The sequence below is a fragment of the Thunnus maccoyii genome, chromosome 10 (assembly GCF_910596095.1).
Source record: "Thunnus maccoyii chromosome 10, fThuMac1.1, whole genome shotgun sequence".
Lineage (NCBI taxonomy): Eukaryota > Metazoa > Chordata > Actinopteri > Scombriformes > Scombridae > Thunnus > Thunnus maccoyii.
In genome coordinates, this window is record NC_056542.1 from 13,340,414 (window position 1) to 13,364,319 (window position 23,906).

The window sequence follows — 23,906 nt, forward strand, 5'->3', positions numbered from 1 at the left end:
ATTCCTCTGTGCTTAAGCCCTCTGTTGTTGTCCAAAAACTATTAAAAACATATCAGTGAGCCACACCACTGCACTGGGTGACATGTTCCTTTGCCCTAAAGATTATAGTCACAGTAGTTTGTTTAGAAATGACTCCAAAGAGTAATAACAGTGATCCGTTTTCAATCTCCTTAGAGTAGTTCCTTGTAAGGCAGATAACTAGCTTGTTGTGCTACATACCACAACCTCTTGACTTTGTACTGAAGTTTTTTGAGAAATTTAGAATGTATGTAGTAGAAAATCAAGAGGTTGTGGTATGTAACGCAACAAGCTCAGCAAGGAGCTAAACAAATGATACACAAATAGTAGCTAAACATGATTGTAATCTTTGTGGTGAAGGAACATGTCACCCAGTGCAGCGGTGTGGCTTACTGACATGTTTTTAATAGTTTCTAGACAACATCAGAGGTCTACGGCACAGAGCAGCTATATTATTTAAAGCACTGATTCCCAAAGTTTTTGGTTGGTGACCCTCACAGGTTGAATATATCTTGGTTGTGTGAGAGTGGTTTTCTCCTCTAAACCAGATTGTTTCATTTGTTAGAGGCCTTCATATCAAAACATTTCTGGTGTGTCACAAGAAGTAAAAACAACTATTTGATAAAAGTCAGAAAAACAGAATTTGAATAGCAGCAGAACAATAATCTTTCCCGTCCTGTTAATCATCTTGCGAACCTCCAGATTTATCATGTGACCCCTTGGAGGGGTCATAAAAAGTTATTGGTTGCTGTGCTCATACCTCCTCACCATACTGGCCTACAAGTGAATATACCCTTGTGCAAAATTCATCTGTAGTTAATATAGCTTCAGTGGTCTTAGTTAGCAAAATCCAACGTGTGTATCTTCAAAAGTTACAGTCTTTTTAGAGTGAACTTCCCTCTTTCTGTTACTATTCCTCCACAACAACCAAACAAGGAAACACATGGAAAAACAAAGAGGTTATTTTTTACTAAAAAGACAACTCAATCATTTAGTCTTTTAGCTTCAGCAAATTTATAGAGCACATTTTTACACAGAACAAAGACTCTTATGTTGTATGTCACTTCATGGACAGTCTGGACAGAAGGAATAATTAGTGACCAAAAACTCCTTCAACATACATACCGGCATGTGATGACTGTGATAGAATTGAAAAAATCTGAACCTATCTTTTAAGACTAATAGTTTGAGCAGTTTGTGCTGTTTTTTTTGCTACAAAATATACTTCATGGGTGAATTTGCAGATAAATATCACCTTGGCGAGTTTAGAGAGGTGTTGATTCAGCCCCACGCAAAGTGTTGAGGCTAATAAAGTTTGTTATGAACTTCGATAAACATGTCAAAACACTTTGCTATACTATGTTTTCTGCAACTCTAGCCCCAAAATACCTATTTAGGAAGTTGTCAAAGAGTTTTGGGCTGAGCTGCAGGAATTCGTATGGACATAAACTACCTTTAATGTCAATCTAAAAAAGGACATTCAATGTGATATGTTTCATTATCAATCTTCCTAATTGGCTCAATATTTTATTCACAAAACTAAATGATGAGAAGCAAACTTGTAACTTGTTCCAAGAATGATTTGAGAATATATTTTAGTAAAGACCAAAAAAAAACAACCACATCCTTTGAGATAAACATGAATCATTTTGTCGCTAAGATCATTGTGTCTATGAATACCTGTGTACACAAAGGTTGAGGCTGTTTTGCTGTGTTCCTTATTTTTTACTTCTATTTTGTCCTGTAAAAGCCATCTGACATAAAAAAAATAAACCAAATGTGCCATTCAAGGGCAGTAACTTCACCATTGCTCCAGCAGCTCCTCCATCTCTTACATACAATATTCGCTTGTAAGTGCGCTCAAGACAAGGGAGCCACTGACGTCACATTAAAAGGTAAACGGGCAAGCATTATGTGGGTGAGTGGGCAGCAGCACCGCAGACAAAGTGCTTTTCTTTATCACCGCTAAACATGTAACCTCAGAGGCCTCTGCATCATGGCAGCTGGGAACGTACGTGTGTGTGTGTGTGTGTGTGTGTTCATTTCATCCACTCAGCCATCAGACATTATGAAAGCCAGGGTACAAGATGTGCTGTTGATCTTTTCCAATTAAAAATGATTTCTTAAAGGGCTGATTATAAGATAAGCATATACTACACATTTATAAAAAGGTTTTCCTTCTAGTGTAGTGCTGCCTGACGGAACGGTTTTTAATTGTAATTAACTGTAATACTGAGGAAATATCAAAAGGCCTCATATGACTGTCTGCTTGTTGTCTGACGAGACAAGAAGTCAGGGGTTAATCTCTTTGTTTACAAATAACCAGATAATGAAACTCTGCGGTCTGATTATGTGTCATTAATAAATATGGATATAAGAAAGAAGAGTAGACATAAACAAACACAATGATATTCATATTGGCTTTTAACCGGTTTTAATTAACCCTGATTACAGCTTAATTACAAGTTTGGAAAAAAAAAAACACGAAAAAAGTGGAGAAATTCAATGTTACATCATGGTATTAACTCTCATCTCTCCATCTGAGTGTTATGTAACTGCTCGGGGGAGACGAGGCGAAAGAAGAGAGACTGAAAGAGGGAGAAGATAGACCTTTACACAGTAAAACAATACACATCTTTTTCTTCTTTAAAAATGATACAACCCCCCCCCCCCCCCCCAAAAAAAACCTTGAAAAAAATATACAAGAGCAAGAGAGAGAGAGAGAGAGAGAGAGGGAGAAAAAAAAGAAACATTATAAAATAAAAATTACAATACATGACAAAAAAGATAAAATCACTCCCTCTCTGCCCCCAAAGTAAGATCCTCCGCCCCGGTGCTTCCCTCTCAGTCCCCCATGTTATTTCTCTGTCAGCATATCAACTGCTCTCAAAATTCATATTACACATTTTAGTTATATTACATTTGTAAAAACTAAAGACAGGAAAAAGGTTTCTGGTTTGGGGGGGGCTTGATGGTTTTAAACAGGGAATGGAGTTTGGGGGGCTGGGTGGGGGTGGGGGGGAGGGGTTTCCACATCATCCAAAAGTGATGTACACAACATAAAAAGCAACAGCTAACAGAGCCATGGAATAATAATAATGCCAGGTGGAGAGGTAAATAACCCGATGAGAACAATAATAACAACAACAACAATCAATAGCAATATTGACATCAGAAAAATAAACTAAGAAACCTTTATTCTTTTTGACAGAGAAATGTCATCTTTGTGCTGTTTGTCTACCGTAGAGGCCTGAAACAGGATGAGAGCGAGTCCGCGTCGCTCACAGACTTCAATCTTTTTACCCTGCAATATCATGACTGAGTCAGATCACACTGCAGTTAGCAGGAAGTCAGACAACGGCTGAAACGGAGCCAGGAAAAAATGAAAATAGAAAGAAAGAAGAGAGAGCAGGTAGACTGATGCCTCATCTGTTGCTGAGATATGAAAAGTAGTAATAAGGCAGCTGTCAGTTCAAATACAGACACAGGACTTGGTGGTGGTGAGGGTGTGTGTGAGTGTGTGTGTGTGTGTGTGTGTGTGTACACATGTTGTGACATGCTCCAGTCCAGACCACAGGGGTCTGATGAGGAAATTCGATCAGCTCAGCTACACAGACCGCCTGGAGGCCATCTATCTCACAGTTCGCTGCTATAGATCTGTCTTGTTGCTGGCCAGGCGGGGACAGGCCGCTGGTCAACACGGCTGAGTTAACCAATCAGATGCCTTGATGACCTGGCCGCAGAGACGGAAAGCTCTGGGATGTTAATACATTATCACAAACATAGTCATTTGTGTGTGTGTGTGTGTGTGTGAGTGTGTGTGTTGAGGAATCTTTTGTGTGTGTGTGCATAGTTGGAGGAGAGTGCGTTTCAGGACAGGTCTTCACATGTCAGACTTTTTCAGGCTATCTTACAGTAATGATTAACCCCTTAACCCTCCCCCCCCCTCTCTCCTTTGCCCCACTCCAGAGCTGCTGCGAACTTTGGAGCATTATGCTAACTGGCCTAAAAGAAAAGACAGGATGACTACTTCACTAATAACCCATGAGCAGACTCTGAGTTCACACGCACGGGGGCCTGGAGAGGTGGCCTGGGGCCAGGACAGCTCAAGCTGGAGAGAAACCCAACTGAGCCGAGCTAGACTGTACAGACAGGAAAGAGTAGAGTGCTGTGTGCTAAAAGGGCAAGCTACTGCAAATGAAGTGAACAGCAGAGTGAACCACACACATCTGAATCATTAGCAGTCTGTTCCAGTCCTGTTTTTTTTTTTTCCCTCTCTCTCTCTGCTGGTCTTCTGGTAGACTGGCCTGTGGTGTTTTTCTCTGGCTTGTTTGTCTATGAAACAAATGTACAAGAAAAACCCAGAACCCAACCCCACCCCCCACACCTCTTTATTCTGCTCACCCACCCTCCATATCATATTATCTGACGAGTGGTGTGACACTCAAATTAGTCCACTTACAAAAAAAAAAATCCTGAATCAATCATATCATTAAAATGATATGCTTCTTTAAAATCTCACTTGTTTTAATAATTTCATTTAGAATATATAAAGATATAGTCTGTATGTGTGTTGTTAGAGCTCAGTTTGCACTTTTGTACATGCTATAAAAACAAGGCATAGAGAGGCAGTGTGTGTGTGTGAGTGTGTGTGTGTGTGTGTATGTGTGTGAGGTCTAAGGTGAGTCCCTGCTCTCTCAGGCTCTCACGCTCGTGTGCAGGCCCGGGAGTCTAACACGCTCTCTGGACCCGAGGGATGTCGCCACTACAGGGAGAGCCGGAGGTCCAGACGGAGAGAGAGGGAGCGTGTTTAAGAGCTAAAGGCAGTGCCGTGCATGTGTGCGCCATTGTATGAACATTTGCTGGTTTAGTTTAACACTATCTATGATTGTTAGAGGAGCTCAAGCTGGTGAACTAGGATTCTGTGCTGCAGGGGGAAATGATTTTCAGTATACAAGCCATGTTAGGTGAGGTGAGAAGGCTAGTTAGCAGTTACTGGAACACCTCAGACCCTTCCTCCCCCTGTTGCCTTCCCCTTGTGGTCCCCTCAGCAGCTTTTTCTCTACACTGAAGTACTTCTTCATTCTTCTCTTTTCCTCACCTTGCTTCTTTTCTCACATCTCCCTTGGGTTAAAATTATTTCAGTCAGTGGACTCTACAGGTGGTCCGCGAGAGAAAGAGGGGCAGGTTAGGAGAGAGAAAGAAGGTTATACAAAAGTCAAAAGCTCTGAGAGAACAGTGTGCCAGATTCAAAGTATGTATGAGTGTGTGTGTGTGTGTGTGTGTGTGTGTGTGTGTGTGTGTGTGTGTGTGTGTGTGTGTGATCTTGTGTTGCAATGAACACTGTTTAGTGTCCATAAGCAATGTTTCCATTTTGAGTCCCATTCACTGTTGGCTGGGTTGTGTTTTTTTGTTGTTGTTTTTTTTTTTTTTTTTAATTTTTTGCTTATGTGTGTGTGCATGAATCCAATAAACATACAGCAATAGGCTTCCCTGAGTGGAGTGGGCCAGGTTTAAGAGCAGTTCTGTCAGTCAGACAGCACCCAACAGCCCCACTCTCCAGTCTTGGACACCCACTTTTTCCTTTTCACCCCCATGACTTTTCAGTATCTGCCAAACTTGACAAGAATTTCATGAGTGTAAAGAATGATTACTCATAGCAGTCCTCCTCCCGCACATGCTCCCCTTCTTTGCTCTGTTCCGTGTCATTCCAGGGCTGTGGGTTTTAGATACAGGCACTTATTGAAGTCCCGTCGTCTTATAGGAAAAGTAGCAGAGGGGAGATTGTGCACACCGTCATTCTGGGTTTGTTGCTGGGTTGTAAGGGAGTACGAGTCTCCTGAGGAAAGTGTGACTGACTGCTGATCATACTGATGGGGGCCAGAGGTTGGAGCTGTGCTACTGGGGCAGGGCATCTGGAGCTTCACTGGCCAGGTGGGAGGTGAACTTGGAGCTCCATAAGGGAGCCTCCCTCTGATTTCAGCCCTGTTTCAGTCATTGTGCCTGGGATAGCTGAAATCTGAGTGAGTCCCTTCCTCCAAAAGGATGTGTCCCAGAAGAGCCCTGATCCAGACAGAGGATTGGTGGGGGGATCTGACAGAATAGTAGGGCTGTCTTTGAGGTTTATGTATGTTTGTTAGACTGTGCTCTTACTAGAGGTTTCGGGAATCTAGTTTGTCAGCGTGGGAGAGAGATTACAGAGGAACCATTTACATACTCCTGTACCACCTCCAGTGCTACTGGAGCAGTAGTGTTTGGGCCGTGTCTCTCATCAGCAGTCTTTGTTCTCCAGAGACAGCTGTGCAGTGGCACGATGCAGCTCAGCACTCACCCTGCGATGTGAGGCCAATGGTGCGGCTAAAGAGCCCTCGTATGCTAACGGGGGAGGACTGTCCCCTTCACCACTGCCCGTCCCATCTTCCTCCATCTCCATCCGCCCATTACGTTGCCTCTCCTGTGGTCGAACTTTCTTGTCGTCCGACTCCTCCTGTGAGGCCTCCATGCGCTGGTCTTCGCTCCAGCGCCTCTTGAAGCGCAGCTTGAGGGGGATGCACTTGGTCTGGGAAACTCCCGTTGAGCCTGTCTGAGGCGGGGGTGTGTTACTGTCCCCTGGCTCGATGGGTTCGGTCTTGAGGGTGGGCAGCACGCGGTGCACATTGGAGTGTGTGTGCTGCGAGGTGAAGAAGGGCATCAGGCCAGGTGGAGGTGGAGCGGGCGCTTTGAAGACATCCTCGTCCAGGTCCTCATCCGGATGGTGTTGATGAGGGGGGGCAGCTGAGCCATTAGAGAGGTGGTGGTGGTGGTGGTGATGGTGGTGGTGGTGGTGGTCAGGGGCTCTGGAGTGGCGAGAGGAGAAGAGCTCAAACTCCTCATCTCTCTCATCTGGGTCCTCATCACTAATGTCAGTCACCTCCACCTCTTCCTCTGACTCTATATCAGAGATGGGCTCCACCTGCACAGTCGGATTAAAAACAGAGGGACAGACGCAAAGAGAAACACAGGACAGACAGAAAATGGACAACGCATTAGTCATGAAATAGCGAACATCACTGAAGCCCATTTTAATGATATAAATTATTCAAAATGTGTTTTTTGCAAAAACAAGTTTGCTTTCTTTTAAGAGAATGTCTGGCAGTGGAGTGGTGTTAATAGTCCAGATTAAATATGCATGTGTCCTTTTAAAACTTTTTAAGGTCTAGTGGTGATTCATGTCGAACATTTTCCCTGTGTAATTTACTGAGTATAATGAGGGATATTTAGGTCTGTGTATCTCACCTTTATCTTGGGAAGTCCTGCACTGTTTAGGGACTGCGTTGAGGAGGAAGCAGAGATGAGGCCCGAGCCGCTGGCTGAGCTCAGATCACTGCTGAACGACAGTGAAGAGCCGAGGCCAGAGGTAGATGACATGGACCCGGATCCTGAGCCTGAGGAAAGTGAGCTCTGCCTGGGTTTACTCTGGCTTTGACCCTCCCTCTGCTTCCTGCCCAGTGGTGGTGGCTGCAGCTTGAACTTGAAGGGAGACATGTGTGGGGGCTCCTCACCCAGATGGAGCGGGTGATGCATGGGATGGGAATGGGGATGAGGGTGGGCAGAGTGAGGTGGATGGGGGTGATGGTGGGCGGAGTGAGCCAGAGTTGGATGGTGGTGCCGCTCTCCTCCCCTCTCTCCCCCTGCTGTCACTGCTCTGTCTGCTCTCTCGGCCGCTCCTCTCTCTCCGGTCAGACCGGCCTTGTCTGCGGCAGGCCGGTGCGGCTGAGGGATGACGATGTTGGGGTACTGGAGGAAAGCTCTGGGGCTGAGGCCGTAGTTGTACACCGACTGGGTGTGGGCCTGCAGGTAGCGCTTCATGTCCTCTGGGTTGAAGGAGAAGTGGGAGCCTAGCATGGGTGACAGGGTGGGTGAGGGAGTGTAGGGGAGGTGAGATGTGGGGGTCATGCTGAGTGCTGGGGATAAAGGAGGGGCTAGGAGGCCGGCTCCTCCTGGCCCAGGCAGAGGGGACACAGGGAAAGGGGACAGGGGCTCTGGGTGAATACGGTGCCCAGTGGGGCCTCGGGAGCCTGGATGCCCAGCAGGGTTGCCTGGTCCTCCATACATGCGGAACAGAGATTCATGAGACAGACGGGGATGGATGATGCTCCGGTAGCCTCCTCCTCCACCACCAGGTCCTCCTCCTCCACTCACACCCCTCTCTCCCCTCTCCTCTCCTGCTCCCGTGTTGCCCTCCTCAATCTCAGAATTGACTGAGGTGCCGTCGCTACAATCGCTGACAGAGCCGCGTGCCATTCGTCGGGCCACAGAGCTGAACATGCCGCCTGGGCTGCGCAGGTCCTCATTGGGGGAGAGGACTTCAGAGGGCGTGGAAGGAGGGAAGCGGAAGTGGGTCCCTGCACCGGTGGGGACAGGTGGGGCGCTCTGAGGAACACCGCTTCCTAAAGACGTCAAGACAAGGACGAGACAAAGACAGGGAGAAAAAGAGGGAAATAATACTGAGAAACAATATATAATGTTCTCCCGTGTAATCCTGTGTAATCATGCTATCCTATTGTGGGATTAGAGAAATGCAAACACACACACACACACACACACACACACACACACTCAGTCCAGCCTTACCAGTGGAGCCCATGTCAATGAAGGGGTAGTTGACCAACACCAGCTTATTGAAGTTGAACTTGTAGGTGAACCTCTTGCCTTTGGTCTTATGGAGGATCCTCTTGTTGTAGTAGTATCTAATAGGGAGCACAGAATGAAACACAGTAAGTATCACTGTAAAGTAAAGACACAACATTCACACACATAATACATGTCAAACACACACATCAGGGATAATTAACTAACTGCATACAATCTTATGGCAGGATTTAGCTGTAAACCATCAATAAATACAAATACTGGCTTATTAACAACACTGAAACATTTCATTTAAAATGAACACCTCATTTGAAAATATCATTTTGTTCTTGAAGTCATTGAGGCTATGACAGATGCACTTGCACACTCAAGCACACACTTTAATAAGCACAAGTCTTTCATGTCGCCCCCCCTCCTAATGATAGATATTACAGAGTGTTGTATGACATTTGCACAAAGCAGACCCAGAAAAGGGAGGTGTGGAGGAGGAAGAGGGGGGGGAGTGAGGGGATGAGAAAGAGAGAAAACAGATGAGAAGCAGTGGATGGACCGAGCTGCAGAGCAGCAGAGTGATGTTGTGTGGAGGGATAAACAAACAATTAAGGGATCAGAGGTCAATGTATGCAGTGTTGCCACTGCAGCCAAATGTTAGTCTATTTTAAGCCTGTGAGGATTGTACGGGCACAAGAGTGTGCAAGCAGTTGTATACACGTTTGACAGGTGTGTGTGTGACTCTTTGTGTGGAATGTGTGTGTGCTGTATCTTCACTAATCCGAATGTGTCCAAAATAAGGTCAGGAATCAGGAATAAGTGTCTCTTCTAAGGCTAGATTTTGTCAGACAAGTGTGACACACAACAACACATTTTGTCTTTCATTTTGCTAGATGGTCCCATCTCTTTATGTAACACCAAAGCAAAGCCACCAATAATTCACCCCATCTTTATCTGTTTATGTAACGGCCATTCTCTCAGTTTTTTTTTTTTTTTTTTTCAAGCTTTCTCTCTCCCATGGCTCCTGCCTACAGTACAAAGCTCCATTTTTATTAACCTTTGTCTAGCTACAGCTCTTTATGTAACATCTCTCTGCTTTCTTCCCCAGATCCACATCCACTTTATGTAACCTCTAGATCCCTGGCTGCCAACCCTCACACACTCACGGAGACAGAGCAAAGGAAAGAGGAAGAGATAAAGAACAAGAGAGGAACAAAGACAGTGTGTGTGTGTGCGCGTTTCTGTCAGGGAGAGAACAAGCTTGTGTGCCACGCTCACCAAAACTACCACCTACCCTTTCAAAACTACCCCTGGCTGTTAGACACAAGGTTTAACCAGACAGCACTTTGCTCATCATGTCTGCATGCCTACCTGCTTTCATAGCACTCAGCTCTGCTTTCCCTTCCTCCAACATGTGTCTGTTGGCACAAGTTAAGTGAAGTGTGCTGGCAAAGATAGGGGCTGCGGGGTATGTAGGTAATGCTGAGTTAATCAGAGCCCATTGACTATCATTACACTGAATGGTAGTTATCCAGACGGCGTTGTGTGTGTGTGTGTGTGTGTGTCTGTCTGTTTGGTGGTGGGGAGGTGTCGCCCTTCACCCCCTCTTATTATGCTTATTATACAGACTTGTTGGGCCGTTTTTGCTCTGGGAACAGACTGTTGCTCTTTTTCACTTGTTCTCTTCAACCCTCCCCCCTCCTCTCCCTTTATCCTACTGATACCTCTCTCTCTCTTTTTCTCTCATCAATCCACCTCCCCCTCTTTATCCCAACTCTCTCTCTCTCTCTCTCTCTGTGCGCTCCACTCGTCCCTTGAGGGGATTGGAGAGGGAGAGGGTGAGACAGAGAGAGACAGGACAGGCCTGCACTGTTGAAAACATTGTTTACGCCAGGCACAAAGCAGCATGTAATTTCTGCTCTAGGGGAGACACTCGCAAGAGCCGGGAAGGAGGGGAGAGAAGCAGTTGAGAGAGCGAGGCGACGGACGGAGACAGGCAGGAAGTCAAGCAGAATTAAAACCACAACAGGACTGTGATCAAATTATGATAGAAAAGTCAACAAGCTGTGCTACTGCTCACATGAGGGTCCAATATAAACACTGATTACAAGGGCAGAAAACAAACAACATTCAACATGTGTAAAAAACAAAAAATAAATTCAATGTATTACACTAAATTTCATGACACATTGCATTTAATTAACTTTTAAAAACGCATCTATTAAAAAACAACTAATAGTTTAGTTGCCAGTTTATTAGGTATAACTAGCTAAAACTAGTGCACACAAATGGTGAAGACACACTAGAAAAAGACAAACTGAGTGACATCACCTCCGCCACTTCTCACTAGTGATTAGCATTCCTGTTAGCAAACTGTGTGTAAATAAGTTTGCCAGTTTATTAGGTACAACTAGCTAAAACTAACGCAGGTTGAAGAATGGTGAAGTCCTACTAGAAATGAACAAACTGAGTGACATCGCCTCTGCCACTTCTCACTTGTCGATAGTGAGTACAGCAGCACGCTTGTTAGCAAAAACTGTCTAAATGAACAACATTCTCCTATAATTTATGTGACTTTGTACCAAGCAGCTGTGATCTTGGAGAGTATGACTATGACAGAGTATTATGTTCATTCTTGACCTTCGGAAACAATATCTGATGGACATCATTTAAGCAGAAAGGTCTTACTAGCAATGAAGCTCTCAACCATATTCTGCATCTTTTTCATGCTAGTAAATTTGTGTGCGGTCAGCTTTTCTGAATGTCTGTCTTTTTCCTCATTTAGATAACGTAAAGCATTTTCAAATTTCGACCCCTCAATTCTTTTGCGTTGCTGGTCCCACTGGTGTCCCATAGAAAATGTATAGGGATGAATGTGGCATCATGGTAATGCAACAGCCTTGTTAATATACAGTTATACAGCCTCCTAAATGTCCATTTAGTTCAATCTACAACAGTTTGAACCAAAAGTGAACATGATAACCTTCATGAAGGTAGAATAAACTGCAGGGCTGTTGTATTACACTGCTTTATTTTTTGCTAGGTTAATAAACTGGCAACTGAGAGTGTAATTGGTATAAATATGGACGAAGCCCAAAGGCCAATAATATCACTGTGCTGACACATCTGTCTGACCCTGGCTCACGACAGTCTGCTAGTAGGGAGTGTAGCCAACTAAAATTTTGTGTGCGCTTGGCTGCACACATACACACACACACACACATGCTGCTAACACACATAACGCTGAAATGCATAGTTGGAAGCAGCAGACAACAACTTTGCGTAATCCTATCCGCAGCAACTGAAGCTGTGTTTAGAGCACATGGTCACCCCATTCTTCCTCCATGCCCCCTCCTCCTCCTGCGCCGTCATACGGGCAGACAGTCTTTGAAGAGCATTTGAACTCACTTCAAAAGAGAAGAAAGAGATTCTTTGAGTGCCTGTGTTTAGCTGCCCACCGCACTCGCCTTACACACACACACACACACACACACACACACACCTCTCCCATATTCTGACTCTGTAACTGCCATTTCATTCAGGCACACTGAATCCATGTGTGCCCCCACACACCCCCAGAACGTATCATCCAGGAAATGCAGCTTTATACCGTTCTCTGTTTAACCAAAAGAGTAGATTGAACAATCAATGCAAGTATGGATTTAGGCAAAGCCTTCAGGGAAACAGAAGGGAGGTTTTCTATCAAGTCAGTTGTTACTGTGTGTGATTCTAGGCCAGGGATTAAGGCTGCGATTACATAGACCTGCTGTGGTCTAAAACGTTATGATCAAAGCAGAGAGAGAGAGAGAGAGAGAGAGAGAGAGAAACACAGGAGGGTCAGAGCTCAATAACAATGAATGAATGTGGACATTTAAATCCAGCATTTCAGCTAGTGTTGAAGAAATTTAAAAAGGGTCATAACATTATTCTTTATTTTAATTATGTCAAAATATGTCTATGTAAAGTTCCAGAGAAAACTATTTGGCCCAGTAATAAACAGGGCTGGGTATCGCTTGACAGTACAGATATAAACACAATACAAAACATTTTAGTGCTGGTAACAAAACAATACTGTGACCTGGCATTGATGCTAATGTTCAGCATTCAGTTTTTTTGGAATTAGGCAACTGAGTATGATTTTTGATAAAGTGGGATTAAATTTGTTGTTACATTTAGTTTATATATCAAGATATTCTTTAAGACCAGAAGTCCTGCCCGCTACAGCCGACTTTTTCTATTACCCTATAATATGATATCCGTATAAGCTCACCAATCTATTTCAGTATCACTCCACACACACACATACACACACACACGCACATGCACACACACACACACGCACACACAAATGTCAACACTAAAAATGAATTGAACCAACACACTTGTGTGAGCGTGCTCAGGCTGTGCCTTGCCCATTGTTGCGCTGTAAATAGGCGCTGACTGTGACAGGAAGTTGGGATTACAATACTCCCCATGAGCCCCATGTTTATTTTCTGCCTCTTTCGTCAGCATTGGCTGTTGCTGTTACACACACACATCCCAGCCAGATCCTCCTCTACATACATACATACACACACACACACACACACACACACCAGCTGCTCACACTCAGGTGTGTATGTGTGTACAAGTTGTACACGTGAGAGTACTTTGTGTGAGAGCCAGGTTTGACGAGTGTTTACTGTCTCAAAAAGGAAATAAAATGTGTTTGTGTAGGGATGTGGGCTGAGTTGGGGGTATGATTAATCAAGGTGTCACATGCTCGGTGTATGTGTGTGTGTGTGTGTGGGTGTATATGTGTGTTTATGTGTGAAGAGGAGGATCTGGTCAGGGTCCGATTAGGCCGGTCACATGCTGTGTGGGTGCGAATATGTACTCGAGCACACTCTGGTGTGTGTGCGTTTGTATGCACAGCTCGTGTGCATTCTGTCCTCGTAGAAAATAAAGGCCTCATTCAGTCAGGGACAAAGAGATACATACACACAACGCTCATGTACGGATAACACATACATGCTGCAGATAGAGACAATGGAAAAACAATGCAAACAAGTATATGTTGAACACAAAGTCACACAGTGGTGCTGTCCCTGGCTGCTCCCTCTGCACTTTCTCCCTGGCCCTGGGTGTTTCCACACTATCAGCTGCTGCAGAGAGAGAGAGAGAGAGAGAGAGGCCTTCTGACCTATAAACAGGCCCAGCCAGCTAGGTGAGTAACACTGTGTGCATATGCAGCAGTATTTCCTGCAGCATGTTTTGTAGATGTGGTCACTGGGGTTACTTCTAACGCACATCAGAACCAGTTCTAATGTCTGTGCTGCAGTCTTAAAAATGGCTACTGTTCTTCAGGGCTTTCCTTTGAAGAATAAAAGAAGAATCGAATGATGGCATACTCTACCATCGTACTGTAATTTCAATTTAAAAATAGGGTATTAAATGCATGTTCTCTTTCAGTTTTATCATATAATAAACAAATATGTTGGTAACAAACTTTTCTGAATTAACAGCATCACCATACTCTACTAATCCTTAGGCACCTTCACTGTATTCATATTTTTACTATGGTGGAAATTTTCCAGCTGTGGTGGCCCATCACAGCTACATGAAATTTTGGAAATGAAGCAAACACTCCAAACATGTGTGCAAGCAAGCATGCATGGGCAAGAGTCTTTTTACAATGGTGCATTTGTGTATGTGAATGTGCACATGTGCTGTGTTGTTAATCTTTGCCAGCTGTGCGTGGCAGTCCCCCCTGACCTCTGACCACCATGTTGGAACCAATGAGGGCTGCTGACTGTAGGACAAGGGGGCCTGGAGGTCTCTGGGAGCTGGGACCTCTTAGCATGATTACACTCATTAAGCCAGCACTCTGCAATGACTGATTGGCAACAGGCTTCATTTGCCTGACTCTCCTTTGTGGATCAGTTGATGGTGCGGACATGTTTTCTTCCTTGTCCTATATTGTGTCCCTCCTTTCATTCATTACTTGTACCAAATATGTCAGGCAGTACTGACTACAAAGCTTGAGGAATATCCAGGCAGAAAGTGAGTATGACTTGAAACAAGCTTAGTTGATGTGGGACATGACATACCACTCTGGACAACAACAACAACAACAGGCCCTAATAGTCAATTACTTTGGTTTGTTTTGATTGATTTTTTTTTTTTTTTTTTTTTACAAATTTGATTCACTGTAATAAGACAGAACAACAAACTCATTAATAAACTGGAAAAACAAGACTATAAAATGACAGTCTAAACCTTTCAACTGAGTGCTGTCCACTTGCACGTGCACACTTGTGTTCAGACACACACTCACACAGTGTGAGTATAATCCTCTCAACAGGAGTGGGAATTTCACAGCGGCCGTGGGAGCGGGAGACCAAGATGACGCATGGACTGAGGCTGTGTCCCCTCAACGGAAAGCCAACACATACGCACATGTCCACACACACACACACACACACACACACACACACACACACAATACTGCAATCCCGATAAAGGGAATTTCCACCATGTGCATGGCAGACAGGAAAGAGTAAGATCACTGAGGTAAAAATAATAATCACAAAGCCTGAGTGATAAAAAGACCACTTCAAAACAGTCGTTCCTTTTCAAGTATGTGTGCATGTGTGTGTATGCTAATTGCCTCATGCTGACTGTGGTCTCCATTATTAGCAGACTCCAGGTTTTCTCCATATGAGGGGCACAAGGTGGCCTGCACTCCCAACAGTTTGCTCCATATGGGGACTGTTAGCATGCACATGTGTGTTGGTGTGCTGCTTTTAAAACTTCATTAAACTTTAGTGCCATCAATCCTCTTGCCACATTACTATTGATGTGCATCTCGAGAGGCTTCATTTCCAGTGTCTCTTCTAGTGAAGGACCAATGACAGCTCTGGTGTCAATCAGGTGACAACACGGACGTGGGTGAGCGCATGTGTGTGTGTGTTGTTTTGTTGACAGCCCTTCTCACTCTTAGCCTTAAGTGACTTTGCTCAATTTATTGACTCGGAGGGAGACAAAACGGCTATACGAGGGTGGATGAGGACACAGGAGTGCTAGATAAACAGTATAGGAAACTCCTGTGCAGAAAACTTGTTGATAATCAGCCTCCGAGCCCAGTCCGTCAGAGGGCACTAAGACCCACTACACATGTATATAAGCACTTACTGCAGCCTAAGCTCCAAATCTGTTACAGCTCTAGTGGATGGACATACTATAAATACACAGCCTGACCACAAGTATCCCCATCCACATTCTTTGTCTCTCTAATTCAAGAATTCTAAATCCGGACACCAAGTTTGAATGTGTGTGCGTGGATTCGCATGTAGGCACACATTAGTAGTCCATGTTAATTCCCTCTGTCCCCGTAGCATCCCATCTGTAACAGACGTTATCTTAATCTCACCAGTGTAAATGAGCGTACATAAGCCCCCTACCGTCCTAAATTAAGCAATTCAACGCATTTCCCGCCTTTAATGGCCTATGTGGCTTTCTTTAAAGTGCTTAGTATAATCTTGGTCCTGTTAGGCTGAAAACAACAAGCAGGGGACACACAAGACACAGTCAATGAGATGCCGTGCTTACTACGACTGGGGTCAGTGAAGAAGTGTTCCCCAGCGATATGTGATGTCCATAATACTGAACTATGATGTGCTGAGAGGTCATGGTGTTAATAGTACATATCTTGGAAATTAATTGCATGTATATTGATATTTATCAAACAATATTGTGACTTGATAACTTTTTACAAGCCAAAAGCATAAACAGAATTTAGAAATATCTTGTGTAGCTCAGCTTTGATCTATTTTATGGGACTATATACTTTGCAATACCCTTTTGTTGGTCTTGAAACACTTTTCTTTATTGGCATGTCAATAATTTGATTTACCTTATGCTTAAGGAACCCCAGCCAGAGGAAAACTCAACCTATTATTGGGATATAAAATTTAAGATATACTCCAAAATTATTCTCCACTATAAGGGGGTGATAAGCAGATTTTGAAGTGGAAATTACCCACATAAGATGATTAATTTAATGGATGATGTTGAATCATAATGTAGTTCCTGACTAATGGTATTCACTAACATCATAGATCAACAACGAAGAGAACATCCACCCATTCAGCATAAATGATGAGCAGAAAACTCTGCATGAGTCATATTTTTATGCGATTTTAATTCCTGAAGTTTAAGCTAAAGTCACTACCAAAACTGTGCCAGATCACTGTCGTAACACACTAATGGGCTTGGCTGAATTGTTGTGGATGGATATAGCCTAAACCTAAAAGTGTGAAGGTGTGGCCAAATGGGTCAGTGTTGTAAGTCTACTTGAAGCATAATAGGAGCTAAACTTGTACAGGTCAATACCGTGGGAAGGCATGTGGCCAGGGTCACTCTTGCAACGGTGTTATGAACTCAGGTAAGTGTTATTAGCAGACAGGCATGACTCTTGACATGTCTGGCATTGTCAGAGTTACAAGAATATGGGGATATATGGTCTAAATGAAATGCTCCCAGGCAGGTTAGTCCAACTTTGCCTCCTCTACAGCCGGGCTCAGGAATTCCTCAAAGTTTTCCTTCCATCACCTGACGATATACCCAGTTTTCCTCCAAAGCTCAAAACAGCCAGGGTAAGGCCCTGCCTCCCCTTCTTGAATTATTGGACACTTTGTCATAATCTTTTTGAGGCCACACCCAAGATTTTGCTTGAGCAACCACTGATACCGCAGTCCATCTGGTCTCCTAATATCCGTCAGGTGACATCAGGACTCTCCCATGCTGACCAAGCCTAAAAGACTTCCTTCTTCAGCTCATCGGCTTCCTTATTGGCTGGTGTCCACCGTTTGGTTCTTAATGATGACCTTTGGTCACAACTCCAGGCAACTACGTCTTAACCTGATAATCAGACTGAACTGCCATTTCGTTTCACTTCATTTTACCTACATTGTGTTGATGTTAGGATGGGGTTATTTTGCCCTCATCAATCAGTAGCAAGTGACGTATCCGTCCTGCCAACTTCATTTTTAGGTGGCAAGGGAGCTGTGGCTGCGGTTGAAGTTAATAGGGAAAACCCCACCACAATGGTACTTGTGGGGATACCCACAAGCCCCTGGCTAAGAAACAGTGATGCATGTAGAGGTGAGCCCAGCTCAATGGTATGTAGTTGGCACCATTTCACCAACCGCACTATGTCAGGCTACTTCCCCACCAAAAAGATGACCCAGCCTGGCTCCCTGATCCATATGAGCCCTTTGAAGATAAAAGGTAGAGTTGGTCATTTTGGAGAAAGATTCTTGATGTTTGAACTAAACACCCAAACAAATACACCCCTCCCTTCCTGCTCCTTCAGAGGCTCCGCCACCCAAAATCATGGACGTGCATCGCCAAGGCAACAACCAAAAGAGAAATTGCGGAATCCAGAGTGATTTGTCAGCTGTAGAGTCACGTCTGTTCCTCTCACACGTTATTAATCTCATGTGAGCACAACAGTCCATCCAGACTCTCCGCAGCCTCCCCACTTCTTACTCGACCTGCGTTCAGAGTCTCTGTCCACAGAAGCAGCCGTCTGTCAGCAGCAGCTCCTGGGGAGCTGAGAGGACAGCAGCCGGACAAACTGCCTTCACCAGGCTGATTGACAGCAGAAATTTACTGAACCAAAACAGTTGGCATGTCAGCTCCACGGGAAGAAATCGACAGTGATGGTATTTATTGATTCATTGATATGGTTGATAAGTTCAAAACACATATACAGTGGGATATTTTGGTGATTTAAACAGCTGCCTGCTCAGATTATGCTTCACCAAACGTGACAGAAACAGACTTGGAGCGTAAAAAAATGCGCCTCTCCGTGAGACTGTCTCAGATTCAGTATGGATTGATACATTTAATAAGACGGAAGCGTATCTATTCTGTGAGAAAACACTTTCTATGTGAATTGGCCACAACCTCTCCCTCACCATTTAACAGGTGCTGGAGACGGGAGACCGTCATGTCCTCACATTGGCTGGAGTAGTGTTGTGTGGCTCACTCCAAGCCTCTGTGTTTACATGCTCATTTACAGAGACAGTGCTATGTATGGACACCAGATTTTTTTTTCAGTGCACACACACACAGAAAGGACAGCCAGCGGACCGTGAGGAGATATTCACTGAATTTGACAAAAAGTGTATTGGATTAGAATCGCTGGCTTTATCTTTAATGAAGGGCTTTGAATCACTGTTAGTCTGACCCTTAACGAGTCAGTGATTTTGACTTAATGTAATATATTGCTTATATCAGAGTTAATTTTCTTCCTCCAACAAAATTTCATTCCTCTGTTCAAAGTGCAGTGTGGATATATACTGGTGCCCTGGCTGTTCTAAAAAGATAATAGTGTTTTCTATGACTTGATTGCAAAGCATGAGCAAATTAGTCAGCAGTCGCACGTGGACACGTAGCACACCTTTCATGTTAATGTGTTGCCCTTTAGAAATAAGGTTTCATTACAATTTTGATTATTGTAGTGTGGTACAACTTGGTTTTTTGAAAAAGCAGCTCATCTGAGTGTATTTGCTGTCTAAACAGAAGACAAGTTAAATGTCAGGAACAGGAGCAAACAACTACTAATGATCAAACGCTCCCACATACAGATAGATACACAAAGAAACCAGCCTCTTGACAGTTTACCTCAGTGCCCTGCTCAGCTTATCGTAGTTCATTTGGGGTTTACACTTCCTGGCCCCCCACAGCCGGGCCACTTCATCTGGGTCCTTGATGACAAACTCGCCATAGTCCCCCTGCCAGGCGATGACATCATGATACTCTTCTTTCCTCAGCAGCTCCAGGATGAAGTGCCACAGCTGGATCTGCCTGGACCCGGGGCTCGACTCGGGCTTGTAAGCCCATTCTGGGAAGGCGAACCCTGTTATACAGACACAGAGAGTGTGGAGGGTTAGTGTGGGTCACTGTGAGCAACCACGCTCATATACTTAAAAAAATAAACTGAAAAAACTTTTTTTTTGGCCGACAAGTCTGCTTCTAATGCTGATTTATCATGAGAAGTCTAGACTGTTTATAACTTGCTTGAGGCATTGCAAAAGAAGAGAGAGAAGAGAGACTTAGATATGATTACAAGCAGGAGTCAGAAGTTGTAGCTGTTTCAGGTGAGTGAAGTCTGTGAGAGAAAAGAGGATTATGGGTGTCTTGCCAAGTATAGATCACATATAACGGTGCAGCTTAGTCAAGCACAGAGTGGAGTGTCCTCATTCATATTTCACGTCACACATAGTTTTCTTTTCACCACCTCTTCCCTGTGCTTTTTCCTTTCATTGTGCAGTCAATCTTTGAACAGTTTTCTAGGGTTATTCTCAAGCAATTTCTCTTTTATTGGACAGTTTGACAAAGTGGAGGGCAAGAGCAAGGGCAGGAAAAATTTAAGAAGAGAGAGCATAAAGGAAATAGATCTCACAAACAACAGCATGAGAAGCAGCCTTAACCTGCTGAAGTCATGGATGTCACCTTAAATCTTAATTGTCTTGATTTTAATGAGGCCATAAAAGGTTTTTTTGTATAAACCACACCTCTGCTGTCATTGGGTCACCACCTCACCACGGTATCTTCACACAGGAAACACACACACCGAAACTGTAACAGGCCTACTGAAAGTTGTAGTGTCAGTGGGCCTTGTGGAACAGTTTGGCATACAAAAAAACCTTTCCACCTCTCCTCCACCTCTTTCCTCTCTCATGCAGTCACTCTTTCCTATGACCAGAGGAAAACAACATGGCCAGTCATCTCTCCTGTCTGTCCCTCCATCTCTCTACACCCGCTGCTCGAAGGAAACCCAGAGCGAGAGACCCAGAACGAGACGGTGGGCGTGTATATGTGACTGTTTGTGTGAGCATGTGTGTGACCAAATGTACAAGTTTGAAAGAGTTTACGTGCCAGCGCTTGTGTTTGTCTCCCACTAACATTCTGTTGCCTGGGTGGTCAAGAAAATTTGACACGATCAAGCAAAATACACTATTACAGTGTAATATTGAGCCAGATATAGCCTGGACTAGATTTTATTATATCAGCAATCATCCTTAGAGGACAGATAAATGCACAAGAGAGGAGATCAAGTCACCAGAGAGAAGGCACTCACCCCACTTCTGTGTCAATGTGCAAGACATTTAATGCCTATCAGTCCTGCTGATGTCATTTTTATCATTTTTGGAAAATAATGTACAAAGCATCACATTACAATGAATTATCAGAAAATTAGAATTACCTGTATGATGTAATGCAATGCAGTACGAAAGACACTTTTAGTTGAAAGTGCTACTTTAATTATGCGTCTGTGTGTGTGTGTGTGTGTGTGTGTGTGTTGACTCAATAGTGTGCTATAATTTAAAGCTGTGGTGATGTTACATTGGACTGCATTGTATTGCATATGTAAAGTAGAGATATTAGAAACAGCAGTCCAAAACAACAAAAAATGAGTTGAACTGACACTTAAAAATCAAAAGAATCAAAAATTCAACTGTCAGAAAAAAAAGTTTTTATTAGTTTTAAGAGTCTTGAGTTTCCATTTTTCTTCTTACAATGTTTATTATTACCCTCTACTTTGTGAGGACATAGAAAGATCTATAAGGCTAGCATGAAGCCAGTGTTTGCAAAATGCGTTTACTGCTCAGCGTGCAAATGGCAACAGAGGAAATGAGACAGGCTGGGCTGGAGATTGGGAAACAAACAGGCCCAAATCATCAGATTATGGATGTGCAGGCCTGTCAATGGATTTACTGGATGACAGCCTGAGGCGGAGATAGATAGCCCTGATAATCTCTGCTGCACTAGCCTGCTCCTACCATTTAGTCACTGTTGCGTAACACTAAATAATGTTGATAGCACATCTGCCAGACATCCATGAATCTGTATATATAAGTGTTGCTACTGGAGCCTTTCATCGATATGAGTAACTACTTTACTCGTTTTTGGTTCAAATGCAGTGTAGAGGCAGGCGCATTTTAAGTTTCCAAAGGAAAGTTATCTTCTTGTGTGTCTTCTTACTCATTTAACGTAGGCTACTAGCTTTTCCTTACCACCCTTTCTTGGTGGTTTTCTTCCAGTTACAGTGATGTATTTGCGAGCCACAGTCCATGAATCACTCAGTATTCTCACCTACTCAGGAGTCATTTTGCGATTCAAAATGAAGATTTCTGTATATCAGTCAAACAATGTGCAAGATGCCTACACATTTTCCATCTCAAAATTCCAGACAGGATTTTATTAGTGGTAAAAAATGTGCAGATAGTGGGAGGCCAATGGTGCAATCAACAGCCTGGCCATGCAAGCAGCCCGGACGCTATATTCTAGAGATAGATTATCTTTCCTTGAAACAAATATCTCAACATGTGAAATGTCCACGATCGCATTAATCGTGTTTGTATTTGTTTCTGTTATTTCTCAGACTTTCCAGATCTGCGTATGTAGGTAGCAGTTTGCATGCAAATGAAACAACACACACATTTTATTTCCTTCTTCTCTCCGCACCCTTGCTCTTCTCTTTTTCTTTCAAACGTTCAAACAAACATTTGTAGCATTATCAAACCCTGAGTGAACTACAATCACAGAGGAACACGCAAATACACCGCCCCGGCCAAGCACGCTCGTCCAACGATAACACACGATCCTTCCCTCCCACGCACACACTCCTACTGCAGAGGACAACACGATCTTTACAGACTGATGAAGGCTGTTCTCCTCAAGGCAAGTGATGATTGAGTCAAGTCAAGAGGTGGCTGGTCCTCAGTCTTGCTCAGATGAATAAATGAGTAGTGCTCACTGTATCTTAACCGCTGACCCTGAGGTGCTGCTGTCTAACTGGCTCCATTAAAGCTGCGCAGTGGCCAACAGTAGATGACTGTTAGTACAAGTAGGGAGTTTGTCTCTTGTGTGCTACCGTCTGCATGTAAATCAGGGAGCTGCTTAAAACGAGCGAGCAGAGCACATCAAAACAGACACAGGAAGATATATCTTAAAAGAAAAGAAAACTACACCAGAGTTTGTGCACGTACTAATTTGAGTCCGTGACTTTGTGAACGTGTACGTCTGTAAAGATGCATCTGTAATGATCTCTTTGACTTTGGCATGGACCACAGAGGTCACCGTGTACACACACACACACACACACACACACACACATCATATTTCAGGTCACAGAGTGAAATGGATCCCTTGTAAATACTTGGAGGACTTGCAGGCTGTCTCTGTGTGAATAAAGGCAAGAGGACATTCTCTACCTGAAATGATTCACTGTCATCAGTTCTTTAGCAACAGCATATATCACAACGACCAGTCAGAGTGTCGGCTACTTTTTTTGTATAACTCATCCTTTTACCTGTCAAAACCTTTACATCAAAGAGTACAGATGATATGTCCTCTGTGCTGTTGCATAGTTTTGATGACAATGGCAAACAGCAACTCCCTTTACTAACCCGGTACGTGTGTGTGTGTGTGTGTGTGTGCATGAGAGTGAGAGGGATGGTAGGGATTATGTTTACAGTAGAGGAATGCTGCGAGCAAGAACAGGTGTCTTTGTCCTTCTATCCACCCTGTGTCCAACCCAAGTTGAGCTATCCTGACTCACACTAGATCAGCTATCACTCACACACACACACACACACACACACAAGTACATGCTGATCTGTTTCATCAGCCTTGTATACCCAATAGAAGAATTTCATAGGGGAATTTTTGGAATCTGTGTGTGTGTGTGTGTGTGTGTGAGCGGATGATCTGTGCGAAGCTGTACGTCAGGATGAAGAAGAGAGGGAGAGGAGCAGAGTGTGACCTAACCCCCCACACCACACTTAACCTCTCTGACCTCAACTCTCCCTCTCTTTGGCTCTTTTCCTCCCCCACACCGCTCCCTCCCACGGGAGACACTAGATAGTCATTACAGCATGCATGCGCAAGCCTCTCACTCTCACACGCACATACACACACACACACAAACATAGACAGACTCAGCATCAATAATGTAGAGACTGGTGTGGAGGGTTGACGATAGGGGCGCGCCTAATCTCTGCCCTGGGACACTAGAGAGAGTGCAAGTGCGTCAAGAGGTGTGCATGTGTGTGTGTGTGTGTTGTGAGTTGGGACAAGTGAGGGGCAGGTGGTAGAAAGTGATGCAAAGGGGACGAAGAGGAGAAGGCTGGAGGGAGGGAGGGAGGGAGGGAGGGAGTGCAGGAGGGAGGTGGGGGTGGGAGTGAAAGAGAAGAAGGCAAGATGAGATGGGG

At 44.1% G+C, this 23,906-nt stretch overlaps 1 protein-coding gene across 1 annotated transcript in view; it reads right to left on the minus strand.

Annotated features, from left to right (window-relative positions):
• Window positions 1-3,025: 3,025 nt before the first annotated feature.
• Window positions 3,026-23,906, minus strand: part of erfl3 (Ets2 repressor factor like 3) — a 51,560-nt gene continuing 30,679 nt past the window's right edge. Inside the window, exons 2-5 of the mRNA XM_042422919.1 lie at window positions 19,312-19,546; window positions 8,632-8,747; window positions 7,294-8,447; window positions 3,026-6,970 (exon numbers count right to left, since the gene is read on the minus strand). Coding sequence (XP_042278853.1) covers window positions 6,290-6,970; window positions 7,294-8,447; window positions 8,632-8,747; window positions 19,312-19,546 — 2,186 coding nt within the window. The 3' untranslated portion in view covers window positions 3,026-6,289. The remainder of the gene's footprint in view (window positions 6,971-7,293; window positions 8,448-8,631; window positions 8,748-19,311; window positions 19,547-23,906) is intronic.